General features: G+C 39.9%; 1 protein-coding gene across 11 annotated transcripts in view; it reads right to left on the reverse strand.

Annotated features, from left to right (window-relative positions):
• The window catches only part of MRTFB (myocardin related transcription factor B), a 205,890-nt gene that overhangs the window by 47,265 nt on the left and 132,365 nt on the right, over positions 1-26,260 (reverse strand). For 10 of the 11 annotated variants that reach the window (XM_043456391.1, XM_043456393.1, XM_043456388.1 and 7 more), the window contains one exon: positions 4,822-4,887. In XM_043456391.1, the coding sequence (XP_043312326.1) occupies positions 4,822-4,887 (66 nt within the window). Of the gene's footprint in view, positions 1-4,821; positions 4,888-22,190; positions 23,222-26,260 lie in introns of those variants that run through there. The other variant, XM_043456396.1, reaches the window with a different exon arrangement.

Here is a 26,260-nt window from a genome sequence, read left to right on the forward strand (position 1 = left end):
AGTCCATGGGGTCACAAAGAGTCAGACACAACTGAGCAACTTTCATTTTCACTTTAGAAAAAAAAGTTTTCACTGGGAAAGACATCTTATCGCACAGAAAAATCCATGTAACCTTTATCACAAACCAGAAAAAGCCAACAGCAATGATTGTGAAGACTGGAAAGCGTTAAGTGCATTCTGTTACTTTCTTTCTAGTTTCTTTAAGCCAAATGAATTACTTCTTAGAGAAAACCCATTTTTAGACTAAGGCTCCCAAACAATCCTAACAGCCTATACAAAAAAACCACTCTTCTCCTCTAAAATATAAAATCACCTCCAAATTCGGTGATTACGTCAGTTCATTTCAGTCACTCAGTCGTGTCCCACTCTTTGCAACCCCGCGGACTGCAGCACGCCAGGGATCCCTATACATCACCAACTCCCACAGTCTACCCAAACGCATGTCCCTATATAGAGAGGGTGATGCCATCCAACCATCTCATCCTCTGTCGTCCCCTTCTCCTCCTGCCTTCAATCCTTCCCAGCATCAAGGTCTTTTCCAATGAGTCAGTTCTTTGCATCAGGTAGCCAAATATTGGAGTTTCATCTTCAGAATCAGTCCTTCCAATGAATATTCAGGACTGATTTCTTTTAGGATGGACTAGTTAGATCTCCTTGCAGTCCAAGGGACTCTCAAGAGTCTTCTTCAACATCACAGTTCAAAAGCATCAATTCTTCGGCGCTCAGCTTTCTTTATCGTCCAACTCTCACATCCATACATGACCACTGGATAAACCACAGCCTTGACTAGACGGATCTTTGTTGGCAAAGTAATGTCTCTGCTTTTGAATATGCTGTCTAGGTTTGTCATAGCATTTCTTCCAAGGAGCAAGTGACTTTTAATTTCATGGCTGCAGTCACCATCTGCAGTATTTTTGGAGCCCAAGAAAATAAAGTCTTTCACTGTTTGCATTGTTTCCCTATCTACTTGCCATGAAGTGATGGGACCTGGATGCCTTGATCTTCGATTTTTGAATGTTGAGTTTTAAGCCAACTTTTTCACTCTCCTCTTTCACTTTCATCAAGCGGCTCTTTAGTTCTTTGCTTTCTGCCATAAGGGTGGTATCATCTGCATATCTGAGGTTATTGGTATTTCTCCTGGCAATCCTTGATTCTAGCTTGTGTTTCATTCAGCCCAACATTTCACATGATGTACTCTGCATAGAAGTTAAATAAGCAGGGTGACAATATACAGCCTTGACGTACTCCTTTCCTGATTTGGAACCAGTCTGTTGTTCCATATCCAGTTCTGTTGCTTCTTGACTTGCATACAGATTTCTCAGGAGGCAGGTAAGATGGTCTGGTAGTCCCACCTCTTTAAGAATTTTACAAAGTTTGTTGTGATCCACACAGTCAAAGGCTTTGGTGTAAACAATAAATCACAAGTAGATGGTTTTCTGGAACTTTCTTACTTTTTTGATGATCCAACTGATGTTGACAATTTGATCTCTGGTTCCTCTGGCTTTTCTAAATCTAGTCTGAACATCTGGAAGCTCACAGTTCACATACTGTTGAAGCCTGGCTTGGAGAATTTTGAGCATTACTTTGCTAGCGAGTGAGATGAGTGCAACTGTGCAGTAGTTTGAACATTCTTTGGCATTGCCTTTCTTTGGAACTAGAATGAAAACTGACCTATTCCAGTCCTGCTGAGTTTTCCAAATTTGCTGGCCTATTGAGTGCAAAACTTTCACAGCATCATCTCTTAGGATTTGAAATAGCTCAGCTGGAATTCCACCACCTCCACCAGCTTTGTTCATAGTGATGCTTCCTAAGGCCCACTTGACTTTGCATTACAGTATGTCTGGCTCTAGGTGAGTGATCACAACATCGTGGTTATCTGGGTCATGAAGATATTTTCTGCACAGTTCTTCTGTGTATTCTTGCCACCTCTTAATATCTTCTGTTTTTGTTAGGTCCATACCATTTTTGTCCTTTATTGAGCCCATCTTTGCATGAAATGTTTTCTTGGTATCTCTAATTTTCTTGAAAAGATCTCTAGTCTTTCCCATTCTGTTGTTTTCCTCTATTTCTTTGCATTGATCACTAAGGAAGGCTTTCTTATCTCTCCTTGCTGTTCTTTGGAACTCTGCATTCAAATGGGTATAACTTTCCTTTTCTGCTTTGCCTTTCGCTTCTCTTCTTTTCTCAGCTATTTATAAGGCCTCCTCAGACAACCATTTTGCCTTTTTGCATTTCTTTTCCTTGGGGATGGTCTTGATCACTGCCTCCTGTACAATATCACGAACCTCTGTCCATAGTTCTTCAGGTACTCTATCAGATCTAATCCCTTGAATCTGTTTGTCACTTCCACTGTATAATCATAAGGGATTTGATTTAGGTCATACCTGAATAGTCTAGTGGTCTCCCTACTTTCTTCAATTTAAGCCTGAATTTGGCAATAAGAAGTTCATGATCTGTGCCATAGTCAGCTTCCAGTCTTGTTTTTGCTGACTGTATAGAGCTTCTCCATCTTTGGCTGCGAAGAATATAATCAATCTGATTTAGGTATTGACCATCTGGTGATGTCCATGTGTAGAGTCCTCTCTTGTGTTGTTGGAAGAGTGGTGTTTGCTTTGACCAGTGCGTTCTCTTGGCAAAACTCTGTTAGTCTTTGCCCTGCTTCATTTTGTACTCCAAGGCCAAATTTGCCTGTTACTCCAGGTATCTCCTGATTTCCTACTTCTGCATTCCAATTGCCTATAATGAAAAGGACATCTTTTTTGGGTATTAGTTCTAGAAAGTCTTGTAGGTCTTCATAGAACCATTCAACTTGAGCTTTTTCAGCATTACTGGTTGGGGCATAGACTTGGATTACTTCAATACTGAATGGTTTGCTTTGGAAATGAACAGAGATCATTCTGTCATTTTTGAGATTGCATCCAAGTACTGCATTTTGGACTCTTGTTGACTCCATTTCTTCTAAGGGATTCTTGCCCACAGTAGTAGATATAATGGTCATCTGAGTTAAATTCACCCATTCTAGTCTATCTTAGTTCACTGATTCCTAAAATGTCAATGTTCAGTCTTGCCATCTCTTGTTTGATCACTTCCAATTTACTTTGATTCATGGACCTATCATTCCAGGTTCCTATACAATGTTACTCTTTACAGCATAGGACTTTACTTCCATCACCAGTTACATCCACAACTGGGTGTTATTTTTGCTTTGGCTCTGTCCCTTCATTCTTTCTGGAGTTATTTCTCCACTGTTCTCCAGTAGCACATTGGGCACCTACCGACCTGGGGAGTTCATCTTTCAGTGTCCTATTTTTTTTGCCTTTCATACTGTTCATGGGGCTCTCAAGGCAAGAATACTGAAGTGGTTTGCCAGACCACGTTTTGCCAGAACTCTCCACCATGACCCGTCCATCTTGGGTGGCCCTACACAGCATGGCTCATAGTTTCATTGAGTCAGACAAGGCTGTGGTCCATGTGATCAGTTTGATTAGTTTTCTGTGATTGTAGGTTTCATTCTGTCTGCCCTCTGATGGATAAGGATAAGAGGCTTATGGAAGCTTCCTGATGGGAGAGACTGACTGAGGGGGAAACTGGGTCTTGTTCTGATGGGCAGGGCCATGCTCAGTAAATCTTTAATCCGATTTTCTGTTGATGGGCGGGGCTGTGTTTGGTGATTAAAGGGAAAGAATCACCTTGGACAAATATTCTAAAATTAATCAACTGAAAAATGAAGGGATGAAACTTAAAGCTACTTGGCAAAATATCTTTACTTGGGCAAGGAAGATTTTATTAATTATAAATAGGATGTTTATTAGTCCTGTAATTGAGATGCAAATTAAAAGATGCTTACTCCTTGGAAGGAAAGTTATGACCAACCTAGACAGCATATTAAAAAGCAGAGACATTACTTTGCCAACAAAGGTCTGTCTAGTCAAGGCTATGGTTTTTCCAGTGGTCATGTATGGATGTGAGAGTTGGACTATAAAGAAAGCTGAGTGCCGAAGAATTGATGCTTTTGAACTGTGGTGTTGGAGAAGACTCTTGAGAGTCCCTTGGACTGCAAGGAGATCCAATCAGTCCATCCTAAAGGAGATCAGTCCTGGGTGATCGTTGGAAGGACTGATGCTGAAGCTGAAACTCCAATACTTTGGCCACCTGATGCGAAAAACTGACTCATTGGAAAAGACCCTGATGCTGGGAAAGATTGGGGGCAGGAGGAGAAGGGGATGACAGAGGATGAGATGGTTGGATGGCATCACCGACTTGATGGACATGCGTTTGGGTAGACTTTGGGAGTTGGTGATGGACAGGGAGGCCTGGTGTGCTGCGGTTCATGGGGTCACAAAGAGTCGGACACGACTGAGCGACTGAACCGAACTGAACTGAGATGCATAATTATATAGACCATCATCTAGCAAAGATAATTAATTTGAATTAAATAAATAAGGTTTTGAATTAATTTATTATGCTACTTTTGCAAGTATCTTTGGATTCACTTAGATCTAGCGTGATTATTTCAGTTATTTTAAAACTAGGGCTGGAATTTGAATTGAAGAACTGGTATTAGCCTAATTACAGAAATTTAAAGGTGCTTTTTGATAATATAAAATCCAAGTTCATTTTTTAAGTTGCATCTGATTTCCAGAATGTACTTTAAATGATTCCGTCAGCAATGCTGATGCCTGATTTTCCCTTGTAAATTCACTGAATAATTGTATATGGATTAAACGGATAACACCGAAAGTAGAGTGTGATGCAGCTTCTTCTTAGACATGCCCATGTTGTTACATCACATTAGAAATGACAAGGACGCGTCCATCTTACGTGGCATGATGCCCTGGTCCACTAGTTGTTCTCTCGTCCTCCTTTGTTGCAGCCTCAGCTGGAGCACTGTAAAAAGGAAATAATCACCATTGAAGTTTACATGCAACTGTAAGGTCCAGAGGAGATATAATTAAGCTTAATTAATCTTCTATTTCATAACTGAATAGGGATACTACCATTCAACCTGTCAAAAAAAAAAAAAACCCGTTTATGATTTCTACCTGTTGGGTGAACTCTGAAGTTCTCTCAGCATATTTTTTGCTTAGTCAGTTAATAATTTTAAGTTAATGATTAAAGCTAATAAGTATTTTTTTAATAAACAAAATCACATCATACTTAGAAAATAAACAAAAATAGTTGGCTTATACATTGTCTTATTAGTAAGATTCCTTAGCTTTTTAAAAAATAAGTTAATAGCAAAAATGTATTTTAAGGAAAGATTAATGTATCTGGAGGAACTTACTCCATCTGGAATAAATCTTAAATAGCTTTAAAGAAGGCCAACTTCATAATAAAAATTAGACCTATGAGATACTACTAATGACCCAAGGGAAAATTTCTGAATTAAGACCTTAAAGTTTAATAATCTGTATACAAACGTAACACTGTATCTCATTCTAGAAGTTCTAAGAAAGCCATAAATCAACTGATACCTAACCATTTTAATTAAGAGAGTAAACGAATCACTCAACTTGTAGAAAACAAGGTACCTATCACAAAATGGGGAAATCCTGTTGGCCAAATTTAATAAAATATATATTTTTCCCCTAGATTTCTCAAGCAGATTCCTTTCATAGCATCTCTCTGTTTCTGGAAAGTGAACTGATTTCAAAAAAGAGTAACAAATGAAGTAACTATGAAAAACATTTTCCTTGGTTTAGCCTACATTCAATTTTAAGTTTCCATGTTTAATTTTTATTTCAGACCATGGATGAAAACCAAGGTTAGGATTACTAAGGGCACGCTTTAGGGCTGTCAATATGCAAGAAAAGAAAAAAATTACCTGTGTGTATTTCTTAAATCGTAGGGAAAGAAGACAATTTTGTGTTGTTTTTTTTTTTTTAGCAAGTGTGTGATGAGGCTGGTTTGGACCAGGCTCAAATGCAATGCCCATAATGGTTCCGACTTGCAGTTAACCAGAGGCCTGACCTGCGGGACCTGCGGCCCTCACGTCACAGCCTTTTTGCTTGGTCTGACTGCAGAGCAGAGCCCACTCTTAGATATACTTCAAAAAGAGACCTGACTGTAAAACAGCTTTTATTTTCATATTCATTGCTAAATATGAATGTCATCCTTTACTCAATATCGAAAAAAAAATTTTTATCCGCTTCTTTTGGGGGCCATAGGACCACAAAACTTCACTGACATCTCCTTTAGTACTGAAGCAATTGAGATAAGATTCTATTGCATACAGCAAAGAAAAAATTAATGAGTCAAAAAATATATGCACATGGTTCTCAGTTAGAATGTTTGCAATTCTCTGAATCAATTATACTCTAACACGAAGATCTTTTCCCTGATAACTTACAGTTTATTGAGAATAGTATGTTCCCACTGTACTTCACTAGGAACAAATATAACCAGGGAGATGACATGTGGATCTGAAAGCACCCAAATGTCTGCATACTCTGACATTCTTTTGTGAATGTCGAAGCTAATGCTTGTCTGAAATCAAGGTGGTCATATTCAAGAGGCAGAATGCCAAGGAAAGAATACTGAGAAGAGAAAAGGGTCAGAACAATCTCTAGTTCAAAGGCTGACACTTCTGGAACATAGTGGTCCATGTCTGTTGGAGAGTCCCCAGCAGTAGTATTTTTCCTTCCTCCTGAGGGAATCTTCAAAGAAAGGAGTAAAATAGAAAGGGTAAAGAAAACATCAACAGCCCCCTTGTTTGGTTTAAAACAAACAAACAAAGCATCATACTAGTGAGACAAATGTGTCAAACATGATACATATTTTTAGGCAAATGGCATCTTGGAATGAGGGTGGATATGCATACTTTATTAAATATATCCCTATTATTGATCACTTAGGTTGTTTCCAATTTTTGCAACTCCTATATCTAATGCTATGGTGGATATTTTTGTGTATAAAGTTTATTCCTGGGCTGGTTCAGCCTGTGACGGGCCGGCCGCCCCTGCCAGAATAAAGTGCCGCTTGTGGAGACGGCCAAAAAAAAAAAAAAAAAGTTTATTCCTTATTTCCTTAATTCCTAAAAGGAGGAATGTCCTTATGTGGTACATATAAGGCATAGCCATAATGTAAGGACTAATTTGTATGTAAACCATCATCTTTGAAATTATAGTAGACATGTGAAAACATGAATATAGACTACTTTACATCTGCTGCATTTAGAAAAATTTTCTAATTAATTTTTGAATTTTTCCAAGATGATGTGGGTTATTACCTCTTAAGGTTAACATTCATGGTTTCCTACTACATTTCAACAAAGAGAAAAATGAGTATAATTTTGAAAATTCTTGGTGTTATTCCTTGTTACAACAGACAAAAAACAAGACTGTGTCAACATATGTGGTTTTTGTTTGTTTATTTTAGCTGTGCTGGGTCTTTGCTGCTGCTGGTGGGCTTTACTGCCTAATGGCACATGCGATCTCAGTTCTCTGGCCAGGGATGGAACCCGCACTCCCTGCGTTGAAAGGTGGATTCTCCACCACTGGACCACCATGGAAGTCCCAACATAAATGTTTTGAACTTGCTCTTTTTTATATACAAGAAAAGTAAAAATTTTATTTTAACCACCATTCTGAAAAATGAAAGGTAGCTTATCTAATAGCAAAGAGGAAATGTCATTCTTCACCATCAGAAATAGCTCAGATAGTAAAAAGCATCCTCTTTTAGTTCCTTTCTCCTGCATCTTAAATGGATTAAAGTGCTTCTAGAACAAGACTTTAGGATTAGTTTCCAATATTTAAAAAAAACAAAAACAAAAAAACCCCTTAGAATAATGTCTTTCATATAATATTTATACCCCCTTCAAATGTTTAGCTGCTTTCTGAACCAAGATGATTATGTCTATTCTCTTTTGTTTCTATAAATAGAATGTTTGAAATGTTTCCACAATATGATGTAATTAAAGTGCCTTTTCACTCTAAAGAAAAAAACCCATATTAGCAGCATTTTAAACAACATAAAGCAGTTTACCATGAGTTGAATGAGCCAAAACAAAGCACAGTTTTTAGCCAGGGGACTTGCAAGGGGACATTTGAGGACGGTATATTACAAAAACAAGGCAAAAATGACACTTTCTGGGAAGCAGTATAGCAGGCAGCCATGGTCTTAGAAATTCTTTATAAACAGCTAGTTTCAGTTACGGGGTATGAAGGAGGGTGGGACGAGTAGGTGTTGGGGGAGATGAGTGTTTGTCTGCAAGGCAGAGAGAAGATTCAATGTATGTTATTTAATTACAAGACACAGGACAGAATAAACTGCAGAATTATGAGGGGAGAAAAAACCACAGTCAAACCCTGAGCCAGTCAAATGAAGGCTAGGTAAATCAATGGCAAAGCAAAGATGGGAAACTAAAGAATAGTATGACTAAGTATTGACTCTGAAGATAATATTAGGTAAAAAACAGACCCTGGTCCCAGTTTTTTAAAATTATTTTTTAAGATGTTTGAGTAGTTAAGAGAATGAAGCAGTTGGACTTTGGCAAAACACTGTTAAATGTATTTAGTTGCCTGGCCCTAGAATAACAAAACAATTTAGAAAAATCAACATCTTCATATTATCTTTTGAACTTAGATACAGGAAGGATTAACTGGCCCCTAAACAAGACCCTGGAGGAGGAAATGGCAACCCACTCCAGTGTTCTTGCCTGGGAAATCCCATGGACAGAGGAGCCTGGCGGGCTACAGTCCATGGGGTTAGTTCTGTAAAGATTCCCATATTTTTAGTGCTTTACTGTGAATGGGTATTTTGTAGTCTCAGAGTAAGCAGTCACATCTTGAATGCTTTCCTTCTAAGCCTGGGACTCAGAAATGTATCAATACATGTACCAATAATTCCTCTATTTAAAAATTCATGTTTTGTAAGAATATTTCTATTAAAAGTGACACATGCACATAAAAAAGGGCATTAAAAAAAGTAAAAGATATTTTCTCGGATCAGTCTCTGTAGGCAAAAGAAACAAGAGCTTTTTCACAGCAAAGGAAATCATAAACAAAATGAAAACCCAATCTATTGCACTGGCAGAAAGTATTTGCAAATGATGCTACTGACAATACCCAAAATATACAACAGATCATACTGTAGCTCAATTAAAAAAAAAATCAAACACCCCAATCAGAAAATGGGCAGAAGACCTAAATAGACATTTCTTCAAAGAAGATATACAGATGGCCAAGAGGTACATGAAAAAGAGGTTCAATACTGCTAATTACTAGAGAAATAAAAATCAAAACCACAATGACCTCACACTGATTAGAATGGCCATCATCAAAAAATTTACAAATAATAAATGTTGGAGAGGGTATAAGGGAACCCTTAAACACTGTTTATGAGAATGTAAATTGGTGCAGTTGCTATGGAAAACAGTATGGAGGTTCCTTAAAAAGCCAAAAACAGAGTTACCATATGATCCAGCAATCCCAGTCCTGCATGTGTATCCAGAAAAAATGAAAACACCATTTCAAAAAGATCCATGGACTCCAGTGCTTACTATTTACAACAGCCAAGACATGGAAACAACCCAAGTGACAATCAAGAGGACTGATTTAAGACGATGTGGTATATATATAAGATTAACAGACACAAACAACTATAAGAAACACGTAAGCAATAAAGATTTACTGTATAGCACAGGGAACTACATTCAATATCTTGTAATAACTTTTAATGGGAAATAATCTAAAAACATAAATCACTTTGATACACCTGAAACTAACACAATACTGTAAGTCAACTATACTTCAATTAAAAAAAAAGTGAAAGCCAGTCCATCCTACCAGAGACCTCCAGTCCTCCTCCACAAAGGTAACCACTGTTAAATTTCTATGGTTTGAGAGAATGTTTTGTGAATATTCTGACAATGTTAAATATACTCTATGCGAAGGAAATATATGGGATGGGATCATGCCATTCACATAGTTTGATTATTTACTTAAAAAAAAAAAAACATGAAAAAAAAAAAACATGGAATCTAGGTCATTCTTCTTACTGGCTATAGCTAACATATGGATGTATCAATTTTATACTCTGAAGTTCCCAGATTTACTGCTATTATTAACAGTGCTGCAACGATTATTTTCATTTTGTGGCATCCCTTATGTTCGTGTTTGTGTATAAACACTTAAATACAAATACACACATCTGAAATTTTGATAGAGTCACTTTGCAATCCAAATGGTTGCACCAATCTATTTTCCCATTTACAAGATAAAAGAGAACCTTTCTTTCTGTTCATCCTTTCCCCACAATATACATCATCAGGCTGTAAAGTAATTTTTAAATTCAGAAACAAAGATCACTTACTTTTAGCCACAACTACCAACAATGTCATGCCAAAGTAACAGTAAAATTTGATATAACTAGTGAACAGTAAAGGAACAAGAGCAATCAAAAGAATTAGTGAGGGTGATGGGGCTGGTTTTTGACTGAGTGCAGAGATATTTACAGTGGGTGTCAGAAGAACTGGTTAAGTTTTCTCTTGTAAACCATACACTGATTTATAAATTTAGTAAAATTTTTCTCGTATTCCAGGATAGAAACCTAGTAAGCATAAGGCTTCCCGGTTTTTTTTTCTTCAACTCCAACACAGCTGAGAGATGTAATGGAGAGATTTGATACATACTTAGAACAAAATCAACCCTATGTGGTAAAGGACTGGATGTTGTGTTTGAAGGAGAAAAGATAAAGATGGTGCCTGGGATTCTGGCTTAAGAACCTGGGTAGACCACTAACTGAGATAAAGAACACATGAGGGCCATTTAGGGAGCTCAGTCTCGGATATGCCTGAGTTAGAAGTGGAGATGGCAAAGTGACAATTGGTTCCACGGTTCCAGATTTCAGAAGGTAGGTCTTGGCAGAAGACTAAAATTTGGATGTTGTCACTTATGTGGTATTTGAAGCCATGGGAGTTTGCCACGGTAGAGAATATAGAAAGAGGAAGCAACAAGCAAACCCAGGAGCAAGCTCCTAGGAAATCCAACTTACAGCCTACTTTTATGGGTCGGATGGGGGTGAAAGTCAAAAAAGGAAACAAATGGAAGATGCCCAAGGAAGAGGAGGAGCCTGGAGAGTGTGTGTAGAAGTGTTTCCAGAAGGGCTCGTGACCAGTTGGGCCCAATGCTGCTGCTGCAATACATGGAGGAGCTGCTCTGTGGAGTGATGGATGGAAATGGGACTTGAAGAGGTTAGGGAGTAAGGAGGGGTGAGTGTGAGAATGACAGTAATGGCAGAAATGCTTTCAAGATGTTGCGCAGCAAGGTAGGAGTGAGGTGAAGGCTTGAGGGGTGTGGAACTTAAGGTTGGAACATACCTGAACAGGTTTATAAGTGATAAAGAGCAACAGGGAAAGGGGGTGGGGTTGGGGAGGGAGAGAACGGAAATGAATGAATATGAACGAGAATAAAAGAGAGAGTAAGAGGCAGCAAGTTTCCTGAAGGGGGTTGGGATTCAGAGGAAACAAGAACATCACTTCCTCCATCATGACAGGAGGGCACAGAGAACTGCATATGGCTGCAGGTGGGTTTATAGATTTGGTCTGGGATGTCCAGCAAATTTTCAAATGATGGCTTTTAATTTCTCAAAGGAGGAGGAGGAAAGATCATCTGTTCAAAATGAGATGCATATGAAGGAAAAGTCAGTTTGAGGCCAGTGAAGAAGGTCTGAAATACTCATTGCAGACTGTGAAGAACAAGTTGGAAAAGAAAAACATGGTTATTTTTCCCTAAAATGCTCCAACTCATAATGTAACAGCTTAGGGGAGAGAAGTCAGTCCAGAAACAAGCAAGTCACTCAATGGCTCTGAACTATATCATTTTTTATCAGAGAAAAAGACGACAAGATACAAAATTAGAACATTTGGCAGTTCTTTCTCAAGCTCATCAGGTGAAATTTTTAAGTTAAGAACAGTTGCAGCCCAGCAATTCCACTTCTAGGTGAAGTGGAAACGGGCTCTCACACACACACGTACACACTCACGTTCACAGCAGCACTAGTCACAACAGCCAAAAGGTGGGTGCAGTCCTGACGTCATCAGCACATGAACGGACGAGCAAATTCTAGTCTATCCATACAGTGGAATGTTATTCAGCTGTAAAAGAAGTGAAGCACTGTATGTGTGACAACATGGATGAATTAAAAAAATACCACACTAAGTAAAAGAAGCCAGCTGGCAACAGGTCAAATATTATATGATTCCATAGATGTGAAATATCCAGAACTGGTAAATACAAAGAGACAGCTACTCTGCTGGCTGCCTGAAACTGGGGGGAAGTAACTGCTTCATGACCACAAGGTGTTCCCCTGGACTAATGAAAACATTTTGGAACTAGATAAACGTGTACTTGCACAACCCTGTGAATACATTAAATGCCCCTGAAATCGTTCACTTTAAAAAAGTTACTTTTATGTTATGGGAATTTTATCTCAACAGAAAAAATGGAACAGTTGGCGGAACAACAGACCTTAAGAAACTAATTACTCGATAATCAAATTTCTTAATTCCCACTCATGGCCGGCTAGCCCCCCTCACCATCATAATTCCATTAACCACCAATGGTGACTTTGTCTTCTAATGATTTGATGACTACAGTAACAGCTATGTATTACATTGCATTCCCTGCCACACCAAATTCTAGGTTTTGTTGTGCTGGGTGGGGCCTCTAATTCCCCTTCTAGACCTTGTCCTTATATTCTAGCACCTTTTACAATGCTCGCCATATAGAAACTTTAATAAATGTGTTTTACTTAATGTTGCATGGTATACTTACAACATATAACTGAGTTACTATTTTCTAAGGAAAGAGAATTCTAGCCAAATTTAAGGATAAATACCAAGAGGATTTTGAATGTGGCAAGTGATTATCATGGGACAGAACCAACACTTGTCTTGCTTAGTTGTATGAATTTGAGGCTTCAGACATTTTGGAATTGATGTTGGTGACATCTAATTATATTTAAATCTAATTATATTGTTTTGAAGGTAAAAGAAGACTGAAAAAGGGAAGGCTAAGGGCAAAGGAGTAAAAAAGAGCATTGAAAACTGATAGACAGTAATTTCACCTCCATTTACAATTAATGTGAAATTCAGCTTGTATTAGAGAAGTGTAAAAGTCAATCCTAAAGGAAACCAACTTTGAATATTCACTGGAAGGGCTGGTACTGCAGCTGAAGCTCCAATACTTTGGCCACCTGATGTGAAAAACTGACTCATTGGAAGAGACCCTGATGCTGGGAAAGACTGAGGGCAAGAAGAGAAGGGGGTGACAGAGGATGAGAAGGTTGGATGGCATCACTGAGTCAAACTCAGGGAGATAGTGAAAGACTGGGAAGCCTGGCGTGCTGCAGTTCACGGGGTCGCAAGGAGTCAGACACGGCTTAGCAGCCGTACAGTACCAACAGAAAGCGCTTAAGTACTCTCATAGATGGTAAAAAGATTACAGAAGATTACAACCAAAGATTACAGACCTCTTGTTGTATTTTCATGGGCCTAATTTGTCAATTATAAAATAAAGTTCTTCTTCAAGTTGTTAAAATAAAGGAATACAAAGAGACCAGAAATAAAATGGTGGTTTGCCTTGTAAGAGTCATGCTATCTGCACTGATTAAGCAAACTCCAACTACCACTTCCTGTCTGAAGCAAATATATACACAATATACACATAAATCTAAACCTCTAATATTACCAAGTACAAACAGCATTTTGATCAGGAATTTTTATATTATCATTATTTTCCATTTAGAAAAAGGAGAGACAACATTGTTAATTTAAAAAAAAAAACATGCAAGTAAACCTTAGGATTTCTCTGGTAATCCAGGGTTAAGAATCCACCTGCCAATGAAGAGGACATGGGTTTGATCCCTGGTCCAGGAAGTTCCCACATGCCTCAGAGCAACTAAGCCCTGTGCCACAGCTACTGAGCCTGTGCCCCACAGAAGGAGCCACGAATACTGACCCAGTGCGCTGCAACTGCTGAGCCTGTGCCCCATAAAACGAACCACGAATACTGACCCAGTGAGCTGCAACTGCTGAGTCTGTGCCCCATAGAACGAGCCATGAATACTGACCCAGTGAGCTGCAACTGCTGAGCCTGTGCCCCACAGAAGGAGCCACGAACACTGACCCAGTGAGCTGCAACTGCTGAGCCTGTGTTCCAGAGAGCGAGCCACGAACACTGACCCAATGAGCTGCAGCTACTGAGCCTGTGCCCCCTGGAGCCCATGCTCTGCAAGAAGAGAAGCCACTGCAATGAGAAGCCTGCACACTGCAACTAGAGAGTAGCCTGCACTTGACTGCCACTGAAGAAAGCCCACGCACGGCAATGAAGACCTAGTGCAGCCAAAACAAACAAATAAATAAAAAAGAAAGTTAGCCTTAGACTGCCTCAGATAGAAATACAGCCTTTCATCCAGAAAGTCTACTGCACCTTTACGAAGTCCACTGGGCGTGAAGGTGTGGGAGAAGAGGCAGGTGGTACAAACTGTGGAATTCTAAACTACTACCCCTTGCTGGTAGGGAGGTCACAGTCAAGAATGCAGCATTTACTCTCTATTAGAAATGAAAGAGCAAAAATGAAGTAAAAACTAAAAATGCAAGCAGTCCAGGCTGATGCACTATAGGTTTCCTGCATTAATCTGCAGCATGAGGTCAGGAAGACAATGTTTTCAACACTCAGCCTTGGAAATTTACAGGCACTTTGATAACTCTGTGGTTGGCTGCTGCTTCTGTTTCCATGGAAACAGGCTGCTAAAAATGGGGCATGTTTCTTTAAACTGATCATACCTTCACACAAATTCCCCTCTCCTTTTTGTCGAAAGTTGGAATGAATTTAAAGTATGCTTCCATGCTATGACAACAGGATGTCAAGGCAGGGACCTGGCACAGAATGGCAGGGACGACACTAGCCTGTGGCAGACACACAGAAAGGTATCACACGTACCTACGTGCATTTAAAGAAATCCCACTTGGTTAAAAAGTGGAAATTAAAGGACACAGTGGGAAAATGGAAGATTACCACAAATAACAGGCACTTCCAAAGTAAAATCATCTGCTTAATTGGTTACCACCAGCACTGTAAAGAGGCTTAAAAAAACTTGATTTTCCAGACAATTTTTTACCTGTAGGATCGTGCTCATTCTGCACCCATTATATGCCTAGATAAGATTCTTAACCCTCCATGGTTCCAAAAGAAAATAATGTTTATTTTTCTTATTTTCGGGGTAATCGAAGATTCTGTCTCCCTGCTACATTAGACTCTCAGTGTGCAGCTATAGGCGGAGGTGCTGACAGCTGAGAGCTCTTTCCTAATCCCTCTCAAATGGGAAAATGCACACTGTACAAGAGATTCTGAAATGTCTTAGTGTAAACTCCTTAGGCAGCCTCTCTGAATAAAAACACAATTAACAACAAAACAGGAAAACAGAAGGACGTTATTTACCTCCAGTTTTTTCCAGAATAGTAAGCACATGCTACTCTCTTGATCCTGGCTCAATATCTTGGTTTTTATTCCCATTTTGTGGATTCAGGAATGGGACACACACAAACATCACACACAGCTGAACAATGCTTAGACAACATGGGTTTGGACTGTATAGGTCCCTTTATGTGTGATTTTTTTTTTTCCAATAAATACAGTACTTGTATTTTCATTTTACAGATCTTTAGTTAACTAAGTGGTGGAGGGGGGAGTGGTGTAGGGGAACAGTGGATCTCTGTTCAATCAGAGATCACGATATGTGGAATCGAAAGAATCAGGGGTTGAGTCCTGCCTCTGCGTAAACTGTTTCAGTTCCTGCCCTTGGTTGACTCATTTATCAGCTCCATTGTTTCTGAGACAGAGATAGCAGTACTCCCATTTTTGACTGCATGCAGCGGGGGCGGGGGTCGCCATTCCTAACTCCCATGCTGTTCAAGGGTATACCTACCTGCCTACATACACACACACGCCAACCTGCCCACAAAAACAGAAGAACAGAGAGCTGTCACAAGTTGCGTGTGATCCCAATGTCACAGCGACTGCACACGATGATGCAGGTCAAAGGATGAGCTGCAGCCGTTCAGGCCGATGCGGCGGGGTGGGCTGGGAGAGGCCTTCTGGGAGACAACAGCTGTCGGGGAGGGAGAAGTAAGACAGAGGCAGGGCTCCCCGTGCCGAAGGGACCGCAGTGTGGGCAGAGGTCAGCGGGCGCCTCTCTCTCTACTTGAGCAAAGATTCCTGTTAAGATTCTGTTTGAGGAAAGGGACCTGGACAAGGGTGGGGCTGTGGTGAAACACAGCTGTTGACAAACGAAGTATCTTTGAGGTAGGACTGACAGATTCAGCAACCAGATTTGGTGACAGGCCGTGAGGAGGAGGTCAAGGAAGGTGTTGGGGATCGCTCCTATTCAGGTTCCCACCGTAAGCCGATGGCGGGGGGAGACCCTAGAGGAAATGAGCCTCAGGAATGTTGATAAGTGAAGGCCCAAAGCACAAGAGAGACGCCTGGCACTCAGAGTCTTCGATCTTCACTCGAGCGGACCTAAGCACTCAGACGTTTCTTCTGCTGTCTCTTGCACACGTGTGTGTGTGTGTGTGTGTGTGTGTATTTTAAATTCTATGTTATCACTCAGTTTCCACTCAGACGTTTCTTCTGCTGTCTCTTGCACGTGTGTGTGTGTGTGTGTGTGTGTGTGTATTTTAAATTCTATGTTATCACTCAGTTTCCTGCCTTCCAGGCTCTAAGCTCCTTGAACGCCATAGCTTATAGAGGTTTATAACCTCTGACATGATGCTGTGAAGAAGCACTCAAATTTCTGCTAAATAAAATGATTTCTAATAAAAAGTTAAATTATATAATTTTATCTCACAGGTAGCATATACCCATTTTTAAAAGACACTGAATTACATCTGGGAAGAGGAATCTTTTCCTTTTTCCCTCCATACCTGTATGTTATTTGAATTTAAGAACCATATCTTACACTTCAAATTTATTTTAAAAAATTAATTTAGTGATATCTCACTTGTACAACACTTTTAATTATGTAGAACACTGGCAGAAAATGAAGAAAGAAGAAATTCCCCAAGAAGCAAAAACAGATGTTGCAAAGTTCATGTGCTTTATTTCTAGAAGAAGGCTAGCTAGCATTCTCTATTTCACTTCCTATTTGTCCACTCCTCCTAGTATGACAATAAATTTTAGTTGCATTAACAACAGAATCAGGATTCCACTATTACCTTTTATTTGTTGCTTACTTTTCAAGATTACAACCAGTGAATCAAAAAGGCAGAATGTGGCAGATGACAAAGATCAAATAATAAATAACGATTCTATGAGTCTAGCAATGATCCAGAGATCATTCTCTGTGTAGGCAAATGGTTTATACATCTCACCAATGACTTAAGGCCCCAATGCTTTATGTTCTGGGGTAGCCGTTAATTCATAACTGAATTTTAAATTATATCTGAAGGTAATAATTCAAACGATTATATTGTTTAAGAAGGCAGGGAGGAAAAAAAAAAAAAAGAAGGCAAGGAGGGATATAATATTCTCCAAATACTTAATGCATAATAGTAATATATCTATGAGAGGCAGGACACTGGAGGTGAGGTATAAAAATTATTCAAACAATGACACTATCTCTAAGAAACAGTATGGTCTAACAGTGAAGACAGTACAGACACCTGTCACAGTAGCAAAAGGTGACATGCCATAAACAGATGCAGAGCAAGTCACTGGGAGGATATGATAGAGAAGAAATTAATTTTAGGTGACAGGTTCAGGTGACTTTCTTTAGGAAATGGCACAGGGATTGGGTTTTAAGACACTCTGGACCTGCAAAGCTGGGATGAACAGTTTCCCAACAGAATTTCCAGCGGTGATGGAAATGGTTTATAAGCTGCATGGTTCTTAACCACATGTGGCAACCGAGTGGTTAAAATGTGGATAATGATTTTACTTCATTTTTAATGATTTTAAATTTAAATGAGGCTAATGTACAGTGCAGGTACAGTATGGATAGCTCCTGTCACTCAGAAAAGTTCTGGTGCTTTGATAAAGGTTTTTATTTATCTGTTTTTCCTAGGCTGAACTACTCAGAATATCTCAAGTGTGCTTCTTGTTTTCCACACACAGATCTCCTATAGCCATGTCCCAGTGCAACGTATTAATCCACTTCACTATCTACGATGCAATCTTCCACAAACTTTCACATATTTTATCCCAACTGCTATTCCCAGTCTGTGACGGGACTGGGAATGTAGTTCTCTAAATCTACAACTCCTCCCCTCAACATCCACAGTTGAGCCACGCAATGAAAGCAGTCCAGATCCCCGAGTCACTTCTTAGAGGACTACTGACTAGGAGAGCTGCCTAACCCGCCTGGGACTAGTTTTAAGCAAAACATGCACTTTCATTAGTTAAAACATTGAGTTGGGGGGCTGTTTGTCGGAGCATGTAGTTTAGTCAAAGTAATTAATATACAAGCCAGTTTTCTTTTTTTGGTTATTTTATTTTCACCATTAGAAAGCTCTGTATATTGAACATCAATTTTTCCTCTTTCAATTAATTTAATACCATTTTGTCTTTGATATATATGGGATATCACTAGCTGGGAGCACTGGCATTATGATTCATTATCTCGATAATGCTTCATATTAAGCCACTTATCTGAATTAAATCATCTCAATTTATTTGACTTTCCCTAAAGTTTTGTGATTGTTAATTTGTAAGTTGTCAAGTCAGTGATTTGTAACATCCTTTAGCTGTTAGAATCAGAAATTAAATTAAATCTTATCTACGTTGAGCACTATTAGAAAATGTTCTGAACCTTTCATGGATAAATCAAAAGTTGATATTCCTTTATTGCTGCTTTGAGAAAAGAAACTAGTCTAAGGAAAATGTCCTATTTTGAATCTGATCAGAATTTACGACATTTCTTGCTATTTCTCACCTAAAGCAGAAAATAATTAGATTCTCCAACTATACCCATAGGTAGGTATTTATCAAAAAAGTTTATATAAGGATTAACAAAACTGTGAGGAGATGTGCTTTGTAATCCAAACAATTCTCTGATATGTGGTGACAACTATTCACAGGCAGTTGACACTTGGAACATTTTTCTCATGAAGTTTCAACAGGTATTACTAAATTTTCTTGTTAATGTGTCACATAAACTTTGAAACCCATGATTACCTGCTTTACCCCTAATAATAATTTCAGCTAATTAGCACTGTCAACAACAACAGGAATTCTAATATGTCCCCCAATAAGTAAGAGCTAGAGCAACTGCTTGAGAAGCAGACTGCCCACCCCTTGCAGCAGACACTGTCACCCAGCTGTGGCTAGATGATTAGAACTGAATGGATCAAAATCTATCCTTCCTTTGTTACCTGAAAACTTCTGATTCAGGCATTTAAAAAAATCCCAGAGGTTGTTCTTTCAAACAAATACAAAACCCAACTTTGCCAAAAATGAACATGAACAGCAAATACGGTTCATGTGAAAGATAATAAATATTTCAAATTAGTATCCCTCAACATGAGGCATAAACCATAGGCATGACTGATGGTCCAAAGTTTGTCTTTTGACAAGAGGGCACTGGGCCTGATTAGCCTCCAGGACATTTTAGTGTTTGAACACTGCTGCCACATCAGTCAACTCTCACGGATGCAGAGAACTGCCGCACGACCCAGGGCCCGGAAGCAGACGACACCCAGCAGTGGCCGTCGCCCGAGTCTGACAAGCTGACCGTGGAGCTCCTCTGCAGACAGTGGCTGTGACACATTGGATTCCAGGGGTTCAAGCCTGCACGGGGATCTAGCCACCTTCACACAAAGCCAAGTAAGCAGACGCTTTCTGCATAATTCCTCCCCATCTTTTCTCTTCTACTTAAATTCACGGCTAATCCGCTGTTGGTATCACTACCTTTGAGGTAACAGATCACCTCTGATATCTAATTTTTTTTTGTTTGGCTGTTATTTTTGCCCTCCGCCCTATCTCTAGCAAAAAATAAGCAGAAGTACAGTCTGTTAAGATAGAAAGCAAAGCATAGTCAGTGCAGTTGTGGTGAGACAGATTCATTTTATCATCCAATCATTTCTGTGGAGTGTTTAAAAACATGGAAGTTCTCTTCCCATATACCTATTTAAACCGATGAATTTACATGAAAGTAACAGACTGGTGTGCTGCAGTCCATGGGGTCGCAAAGACTTGGATGTGACTGGGTGACTGAACAACAACAGATACAAACACTTCTCTGCTTTGTCAGTATATACAGGATTTTAAAAATTAAATTTTAAGCAGAAGGGAAAGGCAACAAAAGGGTTAAAAAATTAGAAGAGGGATGGTTACACTGGTGTTAAACTGGGCATCTCATAAAAACACTACCAAGTAGGTATTGTTTATCTTCACTGTACAAAGGTGGAAACTAAGGCTCAGAGCAGTGGACTTGTCCAGGGTCACAGAGCTAGAAAATGGGATTTGCTCCCAAGTATATCTCACTTTAGGATCCGTGCTCTCCCGCTGTGACATTATACTGTGGTACATGTATAAATTTATATAAATTCAAAGCAGGTCATAGTGGTTAGGGAAAGAATTGGTACATCTTAAGGCAATTTTGTTGTTCCTGTTGATAATTCTCCTACCCTGTTTTTATATTTTTAATTCTTTCTCTCTATGCTCCTTATCATCCTGCTATTGTGACATCTTTTTATTTCTCCAATTCCATTTTCCTCTACTTTCCCAGTTTTTCAAGTAGCATAAAAAACAGTTAAAAATGTATGGTGCTAATAGGAGCTTAACACTAGAACTTGACTTATATGATACATAAATAATCCCTTTTTTAAGCTAATGAGTTTAAAAACGTAGGTTCCCCTCAGTGAGACACTAGAACACATCCTAAAAACTCTTCTGGTATCGATTTTATGAGAAATCTACAAGACGATTTCCAGCCAGGAGCAGAGGCAACCCCATTGTCTGGTTCCTGGCAACAGCTATTTATACTTCATTGTGTGTCGTCTGTTTCCATCTAGATTTTTTTTTCTACCAGTACCCAAAAGAAGTTCAACTCCAATAAGAAACAACCACTGTTTCTTATTATCTTTTAAATATGCAACAATCTATCATATTCTCATATTCTAAATGTGTGAAAAAAAGAAAGGAGGAATATCATTTTGAAAGAAGCTCAAACTGCAGCTGGGGAAGAGAACTACATTGACTGTTTGGGTCTCCAGAAGATGAGGAAGAGCCAGTGGAGAGGTGAGAGGGTGGCTGATGGCAGGAGCTGAAGGCAGATAAAATGAAGAGAGGTTAGCGTGGGGTTTTTTCCCTCCTGAAAATACTAGAAACAAATTTCAAATTAAACAAGCATGGGGGGGGGGTGATTTTCAAATCTCAGATTTAAGGAAAGCTTATTCGCAGAAGATTCTGAATCTCTGAGTCCGTGGCCCTCGGCCTCCGGCTGCCAACAGTAAAGCACAGTGGCACTGGTCTTGCCACACTGGTGTGCTGGGACACGGGACAGTAGGGCCCAGGCCTTTGGACATTTTCGTAATCAGGGAGGTACCTGTGCAGTGGCCGCTAACGATAACTGACAGCATTCATAAGCGTATTCTATGCTTTGTTAAAAAAAAAACCACAAGACTACGCAATGTACTTTAAAAAAAGAAAAAAAAAAAGGATGCAATGTGCATGATAACCAAATAAACCAATCATTTAAAGATATAACTAAGAAAGAGCTAGCTACTTTCCTGGTTTTAAACAATAAAAGTCATACACATGTTAATTGGAAAAAAAAAAAACAAAACCATTTTCCTGGAATTATATGTTTTGTCAACCTACAAGGAGCAGGGTTCTGAGTAAGACCGAAAAGGAAATGGCCTCTCCTAAAGTGGGGGTGAGGGGCACAGAAAAATGGGAGAACATGAGAAAATAGACAAAATGAACCTGGAAGCATCTTACTGAAATGAGGACTGGCTTCTTAAGTCCCCTTACTGTATTACTGCCAAATCCCTAGAGTTCCATCAGTTAATGAATCTTCAGAAAGAGCTACCGAGAACAGCATTATGCCTTCATTTCAAAGAACTTAGAGCGTATAAGGTACATGAGTAGACGGAGGGCAGACACACGGCGTGGGAAGGAGACACACACGCTCAGCCTGGTTCACAGGAGGGTAAATGTGGCCGTTTTGCCCCTGTCCACAGACAGACTGACCTTCCTTGAGACTTTTCTGGTGGCTCCCTTCAAGGCATTCCTTTTCTTTGAGTGGCTCGAAATCGCCAGCAGTTAAAATCTCCGGGAAGCCCTGTTGCTGCTTCTTGGAGCTATCGATCATGGTGAGAGGCTCCTGGAGACAGGCAGCATCCAGCAGAGGAAACGCTCAATCTGCCGACCAGCAGAGGCCGGCACTGGGAATCCTTTGGTCCCTGCCGGGTGCCGGCCGCCGGCCACCTCCTCACAATACCCCGATCCCTGGGCAGTTGTATCTTTAAGCAGCTGAAGGCAACCGTTACCCTTTCGTTCCCAGCTTGACCTGCAAATCCACTCCTGCTGCTGGAAGCCCGAAACTCTCTCCCACGTTGGGAGGCAGAGCCACGGAGGCACGATGCTGAAATCCCACCCCTTTTCTCAGCCAGCCCCCTTTCCCTTGCCATTCCAGCCTCCCCCGCACCCGGGACTTCAATCTGCAGTTTGATGGTCTGCATCATCTGACAAACACTGACTCAAGCAGTTAAAAATAAATCCCCTAGTTGTTAAAAGAGAAGACTTTGCTGATACCTAAGAAGACAAATTGCTGCCTGTGGTCTCTCTCTGGCTCTCTATAAACACAGCCGCAGGCTGTGGAAATACTTTCTATCAGCCAGCCAAGCACATCCATTACTCATTAAGTTCTCCAGCTAAACAAACGGTGGTCTAGGGCATCTGAAGGAAGAGGGTCTTATCGCAGCAGAGGCACCACAGTGAATAAACATGCTCCTAGCATATCTGGATAAAAACAGAGGCATGTCACCACCAACTGCTCTCTGGGGTGCTTTTCCGCACCCAGCTCTCCCGGCTCTCCCTGTCACAGGGAAATGCCCGTAACTGCAGCTTTCTGCCTTCGCCAATGCAGACCCAGGCGGCAGTTTTCCTTTGTGCCACTAGTCGGCTGAGAGAGTTAACATCGCCATGATTGTGGGAAGGAAAAATCTCCTCCCCTGTATTGAAGGCAGACACGGAGAGCTTCTAGTTCATAACATATTCCACCAGCGACCAGCCAAGTTTAATTTCACACGCGCTATCAACAATGAGTACCTCTCCCCCAGGTCACTGGCTTCCACTAGGCACAGGGATGTTGCCTGAAGGAAATCTGCAGGTAAGGCAACTCCAGGCAAAGTCGAGATGCCTGCTTTTACACACCAAACGCCTATCTATTCAGAGCTGGAGCCAAAAGAATCTCACTTTCACAGTCTGAAGTCAGCTCCTATGAAAAGAGCCGCCATAAAACCCATTAGAAGTTTTAAGAGCAGGAGACTGAGTCCTCTTCCAGGAGCAGTCTGCTTTTGTTTTGCTCACTTTTGAAGTAATCAACATCTAACAGAGTGCCTGGAACAGTAGGAGGGAGTTCTCAACAAATACTTGTTGCATGACTGAGTGAATGAATGAAAGCAGAAGATCATATTCAGAGCTCTTCTGGTAAAACTCAGAGTTCTGAAGAAGTCCTAGATCAGTAACCAAGAATCACTAATTTCTAGATGAACAACTACATGCTCTTTAAAGGAAGCACATCTTCTCTTTAAAAGAAACCACACACATACACTTTGTGCATGTGACATGACCCCTTTCTGGCAAAAAGAAAGGCTTACATTTTTACAGCCTGGAAAAATCAATATCCTCTTCCTCATTTAACAAAGATGGGGACTGGATCAAGATTCTTTCCTTTGTCCCTGGTTCCAAGGCTCGCTTGCCCTAAATCCGTGCTGTTCTAGAAAGATAGCTATCTATCCTTCTTCAGCGTCTCTAGAGAATGGGATTACACAACACATGGCATGCTTCTTGTCAACTGAAGTTCCTTCTGAGGCAACTTAAGCCCATCGTTGGTAGTCTAACCCCCTGCAGGAACAAACAGGGATGAACTTAACACACTTCTCAAAAATGCCCTCAAATGCTCTGCTACTGTTTCTGATGCCAAGGCCTCCATTCTTCTAAATTAACTGTTCCTACACCTTTAAAGGAGTAAGGAAAAAAAAAAAAAAACTACACATTTTTTTGCAGACATTCTTTGGGCCAGTCCAAAGAAGGTTTTGCAAAGATTATCTCATTTAACCCCCAATAGACCTTTGCGATCACTATCATTGTTTGTACATTCTAGACATTTTATAATAGATCAAGACCAGAGTCTTGTAAGCTTGTAAGCAGCAAATCTGAAATTCAACCAATATGGCACTGCAGTGCCTGCTGTCTTCTAAAACATGCTCCGTTTCTAGGCTTTAGTTTGATCTTGGGACAGGTTTAACAGCAGAGACCATTACTGGTTATTGCCTTCGAGTAATTCTACTCCTGGTAAGGGAGAAGAAGGCAACATAATCATACTAGAGTGCTTTGATGAATCAATTTAACTTCTCCTGAAATAACAACAGCAGCCAACTTTGTTTAGTGCTTAAAATGAGCCACAGTCTAAGTGCTCGTCATATATTATCTCATTCATTCTCTTGACAGACCTGTGATTTCAATGTTGGTATCCTAATTTACAGGCTTTCCGGGTGGCTCAGTGGTAAAGAACCTGCCTGCCAATGCAGGAGACAGGAATTCAAGCCCTAGTTCAGGAAGATCCCCTGGAGAAGGAAATGGCAACCCACTCCAGTACCCCTGCCTGGAGAATCCCATGGACAGAGGAGCCTGGTGGGCTATGGTCCATGGGGTTGCAAAGAGTCAGATATGACTGAACGCGCATGCATATACATCCATCCTAATTTACAGATGTGAAAACTGAAGCCTAGAAAAATCAAATATTTTGTTAGAATCACATATCTTATAAGTAGTGTCCATGGTTCCAAACAGGCAGCTTTGCAGGGTCCACATTCTTAACTGCTTTGCCAAAGGAACAACAAAAACAATAAACCCCAACACTCTCTTTTTCAGGGATGCTACTTTTAAAATTGTACTCAACTGTTTTTTTGGCCCCAGGTTTAGAAGCCTGGGTAGATTCAAAGCTCCATCAGCCATTTAAAAATTCTTTATTGGCCATGTTTGTGTGTGTATTTAGTATGTTAAAACAGAAAAGATCCTTAAGTCTTCTCTTAAGGATCCTCTGCAAGCTTATTATTTTTAATCTGATAAATATAAAAGATCTCAAAATAAGGAAATATTTTCTGGCTGTAGATTTGTATTAAAAGTCTTGCCTCTGTAGTTTTGAAAGGGAATAATAATTTCTCTAGTGGTGAATAGGCCTGAAAGGACATTTATTTTGCTATTTAAAAAAATCTGAAATAATTTCAAACTCAAAGAGCCCTATTTCCACGAACCATCTGCGAGGAGGCTCTGACACAACACCTCTTTACCCTACGTGCTCTGGTTTGTAATTCCTACAAACAAGGCTAATTCTCCAACGGAACCAAAATATGACCATCAATATCAGGAAATTAACGCCGACATATCACTGCCACCTACAGACTCCATTCACATTCTGTCAGCTGTCAGGACATCCTTTGTAGTAGAAGGACCCAAACACCCAAACCAGGACCACATATGGCACAGAGTTTGAGTCTCTTTAGTTTTCTTTCATCTTGAACAGTTCTTCAGTCTTTCTTGTTGTTTCTTTCCTTGACTCCTGAAGATTACAGGGTGGTTACTTGGTAGAGTTACTCTCAGTTCTTTTGATGTGTCTTCAAGATTAGATACAAGTCATAGCAGGAGTATTTTTGGCAGGAATACCATAGAAACAGTGTGTTCTTTCCATCCCTTTAGGTGGTAGGGGACAAATTCAGTTTCTCTCATAGCTGATGGTGTTTATCTTGATTGATTTGTTAAAATGGCACTGGCCAGCTTTCTTCACTGCAAAATTAATTTTTCTCTTGGTAATTAATTATTTCATGGGGCTGAGTTATTTATTACTAGCATGACTGGTTTTGAAAATTCTATCATTCCTTCTATATTTATTAGTGGTACATCCTATTGTAAGAAAAAACTCTCTTTATTCAGTTTATGTTATCTATTTATAACAGTAAGGACTCGGCCATTCAAATTTCATTCAATGGGTTATAAAATGTTCCAATCATTCCTTGTTTTGATGCTCAAATAATTTC

Source organism: Cervus canadensis, chromosome 32 (genome assembly GCF_019320065.1).
Source record: "Cervus canadensis isolate Bull #8, Minnesota chromosome 32, ASM1932006v1, whole genome shotgun sequence".
NCBI lineage: Eukaryota > Metazoa > Chordata > Mammalia > Artiodactyla > Cervidae > Cervus > Cervus canadensis.